Source organism: Streptopelia decaocto (genome assembly GCF_964273445.1).
Source record: "Streptopelia decaocto genome assembly, chromosome: 2".
Taxonomy (NCBI): domain Eukaryota; kingdom Metazoa; phylum Chordata; class Aves; order Columbiformes; family Columbidae; genus Streptopelia; species Streptopelia decaocto.
This window is the reverse complement of record NC_138655.1, coordinates 100,998,853-101,009,221: the sequence shown is the minus strand read 5'-3', so window position 1 is coordinate 101,009,221 and position 10,369 is coordinate 100,998,853. Positions and strand designations below refer to the sequence as shown.

The 10,369-nt window shown below is 42.3% G+C and overlaps 1 protein-coding gene across 2 annotated transcripts; it reads right to left on the bottom strand.

The window, feature by feature from the left end:
• Positions 1 to 266: 266 nt before the first annotated feature.
• HUS1 (HUS1 checkpoint clamp component) lies at positions 267 to 8,370 on the bottom strand. 2 transcript variants are annotated; one of them, XM_082046969.1, is made up of 8 exons: positions 8,230 to 8,370; positions 7,413 to 7,540; positions 6,694 to 6,870; positions 5,924 to 6,031; positions 4,881 to 4,955; positions 3,197 to 3,296; positions 2,717 to 2,848; positions 267 to 2,055 (listed from the first exon to the last, which is right to left on the bottom strand). In XM_082046969.1, exons 2-8 carry the CDS (start codon positions 7,431 to 7,433, stop codon positions 1,973 to 1,975), a joined length of 696 nt encoding a protein of 231 aa, XP_081903095.1. In that variant the 5' UTR covers positions 7,434 to 7,540; positions 8,230 to 8,370; the 3' UTR covers positions 267 to 1,972. The 2 variants fall into 2 exon arrangements, with proteins under 2 accessions (XP_081903095.1, XP_081903094.1); XM_082046968.1 differs by lacking the exon at positions 8,230 to 8,370 and adding an exon at positions 7,866 to 8,149.
• Positions 8,371 to 10,369: the final 1,999 nt, after the last annotated feature.

Sequence of the window (10,369 nt, the reverse complement as noted above, 5' to 3'; positions counted from 1 at the left end):
CTGCTTAGGGCCATTAAGGCCCAATACTGCCCTCAGGGCTCTGACAGCTGGATTCACAGATGGCAGCAGGTTTAAAACTGAGTATTATTTTCCCTCTGATCAGCACGTATGTGTCAACTGACTGTCAGGGCTGAGCTGTGTCTTTGTGCTGGATTTAGGTAGGAAGGGTAAGAAAGCACTGGGGCTGGAGACTTACCCTCTGTTGGTCCATCTAGCCTCCCTGCCTCCAGAATATGAAATGGACATCCCACTGCATACTCCTGACCTGTACCAGCATTACTCCCACTTTTATTTTTTATATAAAAAAAAACAAAAACAAAACACATTTTTTTGCAATTATAATTTCTGATTTCTTTTTAAAAATAGCAATCATAGAGCCCACATAGCTGCGAGGCCATTATTACTAGTTCTTAGGCTATACCAGAAAATCCATTTCCATCAGGTTAGACAGAACGCATTTTTCAAATGAGAAAATCCAAAAATTCCAAAGCCATTTTCATCTTACACAGATTTTGGGGTAATTGCAGCTGGCCATGAAAAGTAACAGGATTTGGAATATGCTTTCTGGTTAGTCTGATAAAAATGGTGAAAGAAGGCAAAGAAGCATAACATTCCCTGGCTACTGCCTCTCTTTCAGCCTTCTCTTGACCATTTACATCTGCAAGAACAGAAAAATTAATTGTTCCCTTAACCTCAATATGCCCCTTGGAAAAAAACAAACAAACAAAAAAACACCACAACAACAAAACAAAAAACAAACAAAACATAAAAACCAACCACTAACACTTCTGACCATGACGAGTATTACCATCTAGCAGAAACTCACAGTTCCCTTTGGCAGCAAAGACTCTCTGTTTCTAGAACAGTAAGTTTCACAAGATATTCAACACCTGTGGAACACCAAAAGCTACGTGCAACATGGCTGCATAACAAATACAATCACACATGGAATGAAGAGGAAGAGGCCTCAGGAGATAAGCAGGGGCAATACTGCTGTCAAGGTAAGACTTAGTCATCCTCTTGGCTGCTCAGCAGCAGAGCTTAGATGCAATCTCACAGTGTTTGACATCATGACGACACAGATTGTACAATGCTTTCCATCTGTAAAGGGGAAAAATGTGATCCACAGATAACTTGCCCTTAATTTCAAACCAATTATTGTTTTCACACATGTCCTCATATGATATTCTGTACACAGAGACCTTCACTGCCCACATTAACAAGGGAATTCAGACTGTTTCTCTCATCCTCTCAAGCCAAGAGCTAAACATATCAGTTCAAGCACTAACAGAACTACATAGGTATGTTAGAACAAGTTGGATCAAAAGATCCAACCAGGTACACACATACGCTGCTGTCAGCATCTGTTACGTCCTGCTACATGCCGGCAGCCACAGGAAACTCCTCTGCCTCAGACACATTTCCGCTGCACAACATGCTACAGATCAAGTCCATATACATCCCAGAAGTCAACCCAGTACCACTTCAGGAGGGCTGTGCTGGCAAATACCAATCTGTCAACCCTCCAGAGGGCTCTCCTGTTCAACAGAGGTGTGATAGCTTGCTTGGAGATCCCTTAACTTGGAGCTGCATTGTACAACACTGAACACACCCACCAGCAGCTCCAGAGGTCAATTCTACCTTTATGTTTGCCAACAAGAAAAGAAATATTATGTTGACTTCCCCACAGCTCAAAGCATCCCAAAAGCACATATAAAATTCAGTTTTGCTCTCCATAATGCTCAGAAATGCCAGCTCCCCACAGTTGTGTTTTTCATAACATATAACTCTTCAGAAAAATGGCCTTCTGCATGAGGAGATATTTCGCATAATTTCATAAATGTTGAAATAGTGTCCATCTGATATCTACATCTAACAGCATATCACATGAGAGTACTCCAGCAATTCATGAAAGTTTTCAGACTTTGTGGAAAAGGCCTCAGGTTTGAAAATGACCAAGATTCCAAAACATTCAGGCAAGTACTGGAATATAATACTGAAGTGAAACATCCTCATGGAGCAAGATGAAGTGGACAATTTTTTTACTTACAATATCTGTAAAGAGAAAAACCAACCAAAAAAAAAGTCAAAATTACATCTACTGAATGCCACTGTAAGAATACAATGCTTCTACCACTTCTGACAGGAAGACTAGACATATCATCTGGTAATATTTAAGTTCTTGAGGGTCTTTGAAGCATCACTAAAGAGTCTATGAAAGCTGATACCAAAAAGGAAATACAAAATGTATAGGCCTATTACGCTATATCCATTATTTAAATCTTCCTTGGGAAATTCTTAGCATCTGCACTAAACTATAACACACATATGTTCTTAGGAAAAGCATACAGTTATGAAAATAGGATATAAACGCCTGCATAGGCTTCTGCTAGAAACAACATATTGTTTCTATGGTTAGAAACACTAACTGCACAAAAAGCATTTTGGTGCATGATTAGTCTGTCTGAGTATTCAACTTTATACTCATAAAGGGCCTGGCTTAATACTTTTTAAACTTTTTTTTTTAATTCCCCAAACACCTAAGGCCTGAAGCTTACTGCCTAAAAATAGAAATATTAAAAGTCCTCAGGTACAGTAAAAATAGGCAAGTTTCAAATAGACAAAGCAGAAGATAGATACGCTCTTCTCCTGAGACTACAGGTACGGCAAACATTCCTCCTTAACTGGAGTTTGTAAACAGAGCTGATAAACTTACTGCACAATGCTTTTGTGGGATTGACCTGCTGTCCAGCAAGCAACTGCTGCAGTTTCTTGATGTCTATGCGTGCCTCAGCCATGCTTTCCAGATCTCTGTCTTGAGCAGAACTTTGATATCCATCCTCTGATGCTAAGAGCATGAGAACAAAACAGACAATATCAGGAGTTTCAACACCTCTAAGGACACAGCTGATAATCCCTGAACAGCTGATATTCATATGGGTTGTTTTTCAGAAAAAGCAGAGCAAGGAAGAGAAAGCCCAGTTTTCCTACAAACTTGTCAAGGATACTGGAAGAGATTCCTCCTGCAAACACAAAACAGGCATTGGCCACTTTTCTTTTTAAGGTTCCATTTGAAAACACCAAAGTACATGATGCTATTTTGTAAGGACTAACAGAAGGTAAGTACGGTTATCAGCATCACACTTAAGTATACTTGAGATCAGATAGACACAAGAAGCAACACAGGGAAGCTTACCCCAAGCAGGATTTCCCAAGTCTTTAAAATGTGTTGTTACAGATACTAAGTCAGTTTCTATTTTCAAGTTCATTTCTCCACTCAAGTTTGCTTCAATCACCTGCAATACAATCAATCTCAATTTTAGGGAAACCACTTTTGCATTTCAGAATACAGAAGAATAAAGTGCAGCACCGTCAGAATACAAGCTTCCAGAAGCTTCAGTGTCTTCACAGCTCAACTGTACTTTTTGAACATGGTTTGAACGTTCAGCTACAAAATGCATTTCTCACTATTCCTGTGTGAATTATCCTAGACCAACCTCCCTGATATAATGAAAAGAAAGAAATTCAATTGCTCTCCAGTACTTTTAGAACAAGTACTGGCTTTGGGAAGTCCATGTGCTGCAGAAAGGGCTTTAGAAATAAGAGACTGAAGCGGAAGAAATGCAAGATTTCCTGCATTTCCATCCAGCTTTTCAACAAACACAAAGGCACCTACACAGTCCACATTGACACAAACAGAAAACAGGATGCAAAAAGAGCTGACCTGCAGTTGCGGCGTTGCTTTCCAAGACTCAAAAACAAATAACAGCTGCATCAGAACAGTAACTCCAAGCAGGACTTTGAACTGCTAGAAATCCTGGGAAAGTGCTGAAAGCTTTCAAAGTCCATCCTGACAAAGCGTCTAACCATGAGACTACATACAATATAACACAAACACCAAGCAAATCAAAGGATTCCTAAAGCACATCTAAGCACATTTCTGTGATTAGAAGTCTCAATAATTTTAGAAGAGGCTCATATCACAATCCGAATATCCTACAGAATGTAAGATGTCCACAGATGAATGCTCACAAAAAATGGCCAAGTACTGTTTGAAAGAACTTTGAAGCCCTTTTTGTAGCACTGATCTTGACCAGTGTTACTACCAGGACGCATCTAGCACAAATATTTAATTGTGACACTTGATGTTTTTGTTCTTTAATAACAGGAAATCTTTTAGAGGATGCATGTAGTCTGCCTCCTCTCTTAGAGCTATCAAAGCTGTTTCACAGAGATTTATTTTCCTGCTTTGGAGCAGGAGGTAAGGAATTTAGGAAGGTGGGTATGCAATGAAAACCTTAAAAAAAAACCAAACAAACCAACCACTTTTCTGGCCAGCTGCAGAAGGCTTCTTTCAATGATAGGCCCACCACCAATCCAGGAACCCAGAGTGGACTGGAAACTTGCCATGTCAGTCTAAAGCACAGGCTGACATCCAGCAGCTACTAGTAAGATATCCTTTAAATCCTACCTCGGGCTTACCTAAAGTTCATTCACACAAATGCCTAACACAAGACTCACTTAACAGGCACTACTTTAATTAAATCACCTGGAAAGTCTTCAGCTTCCTGAAGGACCGCAATTTCATACCTGCTATAAAGAGTGGCTTATAGCAACACAATGTCATATTATTTCAAGTATTCAGTATAAAGAGCACCACTTTCTGGGAAGCTCAGAATAAGCTCTTCAGTGTAAATCCTAAAATAAATCTCATCATTCTCTTCAGCCCTTACACAGTCTTCAGGTGCCTTTAGTTCAATGACTGACCCATTCTAAAATAAGATATAACACAGAGGCACCAATTGAGTCAGCAGAGAAACATGCTATGTCCAAGATAAAATAAGGTCTGTGGGACACATGCTTGAAATGCCTTAACTTACAATGGAATTGCTGAGATTCTTCATTCTCTCCACAATGCTCTTCATTGTTTTCAGAACTGGTAGATAAATACTGACCTAGAAAGGCATAAGAACTCCATTTGCAAAGATATTTCATGTGTGACTGGAATCTGATGCATTTATTTCTCCCTTCAATTCTTATTTTGAACTCAGTTATCTATTGAATGCAGGGAGTACAATATTTAACTGAAGTTGGCAAATGACTCAGGGACAGAGGAACTCTTTCCCATTACATCAACAGGCCATCACTCTAGCAGCTGTTTCAGACACACTATCCCAAGTCTGTGCTCAAAATAAAGAGAGGTTTTCGCAGATCAGATTCTCACATGAACCCACAGCTGTGTAACTGAACAGTTAATAGTTACTATTTCCAAAAAGGAAAGAACCTGATTCCCGTAGTACTATAATTATCTCTGGAATTGCATCAGTGTAAATCTGAAATAACAGAACAAAATACATCAAGTTTCTACTGTGTAATTTGTCTTCAGAATTTAAATACTCTTAGCTATAGAAATAACAGACATCTATAACCTCAAATGTGAGTACATTAGCACAAAGACCTTTCCTTGAAACTCTGCTAGAAGTCAAAAAGTATACAGAGAGGATATATAAAAATCAGGAAGAAATGTGTATATATGTATATATACACATAAATCTGTCAGGTGGGCTATGAATTTCAGAAGGAACAGATTATTTGGGCCACTTGGTACCTAAACAGCTGAAACAGTCTAAACTTGTGTGAGTTGGAGGTGTTCCTGCATAAAGACATACTAGTCCTTTTCTCCTCCCTTCCTCCACCCTGAATATCACAGCAACAACTGGTAACCACCTGCTCAGCTTTTACAGGTTCCGGACTCTCTTGTCAAGATAGAGACTATGTCCCATTCCTCTCCAAAACTCTAGTCTCCAGCCTCCCCTCTTTCCTTTCATCTCCTCTCTAAAACCCACCAGTTTGCAACAACACCATTCCATTTGCAACCCCCCCCCCCCCCCATTCTGTAGGGAAAATAAAAACAGAGACTTACATCAAAGTCTGGCACACTGGGCTCTCTGAAGTCATTCCATAATTTTCTGGGAATAATGCCCACAGGAATGTCATGTGTCACAATCCTACTGCTGCTTGATAAGGATGGCTTGAGGGAGAGAGAGGATGCTCTTGCAGTTAAAAACAAGACAAACTCTGAATTCTAATTTTTCAAACCCACTCTGGAAAATACTGAGTGTCTCAAACACTCAGTTCTAGTTTTCCATAGGTTCCTATCAGTCCACTATTAAGCAAATTTCCCTTTTGAATAATAAAGAGCTTGTGAGGTATCAGTCATTAGTACCTATAAGCTATTTATTGCTGAAGAAGTGAATCAGTGAAGGGGTGTTAACAACAACAAAAATTCAGAAGACAATAGTTTCAAATGGAATGGCAGGGCAATCAAAAGCAAAACAAAGAGTCAAACACTACACTGAAACTTCCTACACCTAACAGCTTCAATGAGAAGGCAATAATCCACAGAAGACGTAGAGAATGAGGGAAGAGAGAGAAGTAAACATTAGAAAAAGGTGTTTCAATAATGTAGCTTACATTCTTCTTCCACCTCCTCATTGCCTTTGGAAAATTCTGTGGGCTAGGAACCATGATGACAGGAAAGGCCAGTGAAAAGGAAAATGGCATGATTTTTCTTTATTTAGTTTTCTAGATTTACACCAAAGACTACTAAAGCTTCTATTTGACCTTAAGCAAAGCCTTTCATTTTTAAGAGTGTTTTCTTAATAATTAAGAGAAAAGCATGGTTGCACTTACTAGCTCCACAGCAACTCTGAGACAGGGACAGTGTTTGTTAGTCAACTTGATCTTCACTGCCTTAGCACTTTGGGCAGTTTTTAATGCTCTCGATAGGTTGTCTGGCACCAACTCTAAATAGATTTCATTGTGCTCTGCAGCTACTCCTTCCATCTGAAATTCATCGAAGAAATTCCCCTACAATTTTTGAAAGTTGGGAAATAAAATAAAGCAAATGAAACAAAAGAAAGACAGAGGGGCAAGTTTCACCTATCAGACTAAAGCTTAGAACTGCATGTGTGCAACAGGAAGCTTTTCTCTGCTTGGCATCACCTGCAGGAATCAAGACAGGCTACATAAGCATGAAGACCCACTGCTTCAGGCTAAACCTATTAATTTCACATCCTCCCCTAACACCTATCAGTCCCCAAAACAAGAAGTATGACAGGTGAGTTATGCTTTCCTGTTTCCAGTTGTGGGCAGGCCCTTGTGGGGGAGCACACACTGAAGCTTTACACTGAAGTGACAACCAAAGTAAGGGGGATGTCTAGCCAGAAACACCAGGCCTGTGCAACTAAAGGACAGTCCTGCGAAACAGAGTGCCTTCAGTGGCCAGACAGGCCGTGAGAGACCTGGCACATGCCAGGTGAGTGCTCCGTGTACCAGAAATGCCTCAAACGCCATACCCAACTGCATTCTCTGGTTTCAACGACGTAGTTATTGAAATTCCTCAGGCTTACCTGGCACAGCTCACACCACATAGTGACACCTCCATTTGCTACTTTATCTGAGAGGATAAAATAAAGCTTGCTGACAGTAAGGCGCAGGGTGCAGGTCTTGGCTAACTTGGCGATTGTGTTGATTACACCTGAGGGAGGAAGAGGACGTTACAGCAGGAGCTGCTTCACACATCTCATCCCAGGGGGCCAGGAGAGAAACGTTCTGTCTCCAAAAACGCAGCTCGCGCTGCTGTGGAAACTCCCAAACACCTCCGGACGAAGAAAAGTGCCTCAAGCTGCCTCCCCCGGGAAAGACCTCTAGGCCCGAGCCCTGGACCTCACAGCGCCCGCCACGGGCCGGGGCCGGCGGCGCCGTGAGGCCCTTTCTCTCCCCGCCCCGGGAAAGAGGGCCCCGGCCGCTCGCCCAGGCACAGCCGTCCTCCGGCCCGGCCTCTCCCGCCCTGGCAAACTCACGGCTGAAGTGGTTGAGGCAGGCGAGATCAACGATCTTAGCCCGAAATCGCATGACGGCGCCCGCCCTCCTCCGCAGCACAGCCCGCCGCCACTGGCACGACCGAGGGCAGGCCCGGGTAGGAGTCAATCAGGGCCCCGCGCAGGGAGGAGCCATCGCAGCCGCCGTCTGCTGTGCGGGGCGGGGACCGCGGCAGGGGCTGGGAGCCGCGGTGCAGATGGTTCTTGCGGCGTAGCGGCGGCGCAGCGGCGGCGCGGCCGGGCTGACCTCTTGTTGCAGGACTGGCGGTCCCCGGAGAGATGGCCGAAGTGCTCGCCTCAGAGCAAAACCTCTTGGCACCCTTAGGATATATGTATAAATGCAAACATCTGCATGGGCAGTGCCCTGATGTCTCGGGGAATTGTCTTCTTCACGTTCAAACGGCCCGTTTCAGCAGCAGCCATCAGCGGCGGGCAACGCCCGGCCCACACTCCACCCCGACGACGAGTTCTGTGCCCAATGGGAAGCGATGGCGAAGGAGGAAAGCAACGGTCGTGTGAGAAAGTAGCACAGAGCTCTCTAACAGGCCTATCCCCTTACCCATCGCTAGCCAGGCCACCCAGGAAGGGCTGGGGAATCGAAAGTACTGTAAGGAAGACGCTCTCTGTTCAGACAGGGCATCTCGTGCAGACAAGGTCCCTTTACCCAAGGCTATTTCAACTTCGTGCATAGCATGAGGGGGTTTATGCAGAGACTAGAATAGTTCAAGGAAGTACAAAGTGAGGGAAAACCTTGCTTTACCTCTCTCTATCCGTGTGCAGCAAGCCTGTTTCCTACAGGAGACTTGGTCCTTTGCCTCTGGTGTTCTTGTTTCCTTGCAGTCCTTGAAAAATGCAGCCTGTGCAGAGGCAGTTTTCTAGTGCTGTCCTAGGTTCCTCAGGATTTCCTGGTGTGCTTTTGTCACATTGGGAGTTCCCTAACCTGTCAGCTAAACTGCCTTTCTTTCCTTTGATTTTGAAATACCCTTGGGATGCTGCTTGCAGTCCCTTGATGCTGTCTTTTCAGACAGTCATTATTAAGACAATTAAAGAACAAAAGAAATAACCTTGGGTCTATATACTGGCAGGAGGAGCTGTAGTTTCTGGAGAGGTTATTCTCTGGCTGTGTTGTTCCCAGGGCCTGTGCACTTTGCAGAAATAAGACATATTCCCAGAGAAACCACTCCAGTGCACCAGGGTTTGACAGAGTCAGTCCCAATTCAAATCTTCAACCAATAAACTCTGTTTGTATTTTTCAGAGTTGATTTTTTCCCTGATAGGAGTCATCCTAACAAGATGATAGTTCACTGTCAAATCTCTTATACAATATGAATATATTACGCCTTCATCTTTTGTAAGTTCCCATTTCTGGTGGCCGCAGTTGTTGAATTGGTCTGAGAGATGGTACTCCAATGCTTAAAGCTGTTGCCTGACATCAAGTCAACTTCTCAGTGAGGCACGCTGAGATGGCATTAAATGACCTAGGCTTTTCTACACTACTATGTGTGGGTTTTCCCCACCTTTTTAGATTAATTCATTTTTAACAGAAATGTGTCACAAATACCTGTAGAACAGTCATTGTTCTACCAGATGGATGTCAACAGAGCACTTCCTTTGGGATGGTGAGCATTCCCTTTCTGGAGTACTTAGGGTGGAAACAAGATGTAGGCTGTTTGCCTATCTCTACCATCTTAGTCCTTAGCCTTTTGAAATCCAAATACAATCGAAAGGAGTCAGACACAAAGTATTGCAATTCAGTGGGGAAATTAGAAGGACTGAAAGTTCAGCAGATGTGTTGCCCCTTACGTCACACAATGAGCATTAAAAACATGCCAGCAACATATACTGCAAAGACGGACTAACTGGTGGCAGAAGTGAAGAATGGATGTGTGAACTAAGAACTTGCTTCTGTAGTTATACAGTAGTTATACAGTACTGTAGATATACAGTAGTGTGTACAGCAATTTGATCAGAAACAAAATATTTATACAATATTTTGTGTAAATTCTGTAAATACACAAAATATACGATTTTATAAAATACATTATCTTGCTATAAATTTTGAAGTGTCAGTACCAGCTATTCCAACTCAGAATTTTACATGTCCAGTAAATATTTAGAAACATTAGTGAATTGATTTTACTTTTTAAATATCTTTATCAGTGAGTCTAGAATAGGAATCATAAGGGAGGTTCTTACAAAATTGCATTCACATCAAAACCAGCCAGTAGGTTTTAAGACATTAATCTGGAGTAGATGTAAATAGAGACTGGCAAGGCAGAATAAGTTAAAGCTTGTGTCTAAATTAACTTTAAAGTATGCTACAGGTATCGATACAACAGGCAACACCAAACCCACCAAAAAACTGCAAGAAGAGGATGACTTTGCTTTCTTTATTGAGCAACTCAACATGCTGCAGACCAGAACCTATAGGAAACACAAGATCAACAAGAGCTGAGAGCCTGCAGCTCCTGCAGCAACTCAGAAAC

Coding starts and splice junctions, on each gene's coding strand:
- HUS1 (XM_082046968.1), bottom strand. CDS start 7,917: ATGCGATTTCGGGCTAAGATCGTTGATCTCGCCTGCCTCAACCACTTC. Junction 7,541..7,865: donor CTGCCTCAACCACTTCAGCC/GTGAGTTTGCCA, acceptor TTCCTCCCTCAG/GTGTAATCAACACAATCGCC. Junction 4,956..5,923: donor CCAGTGTGCCAGACTTTGAT/GTAAGTCTCTGT, acceptor ATGCCTTTCTAG/GTCAGTATTTATCTACCAGT.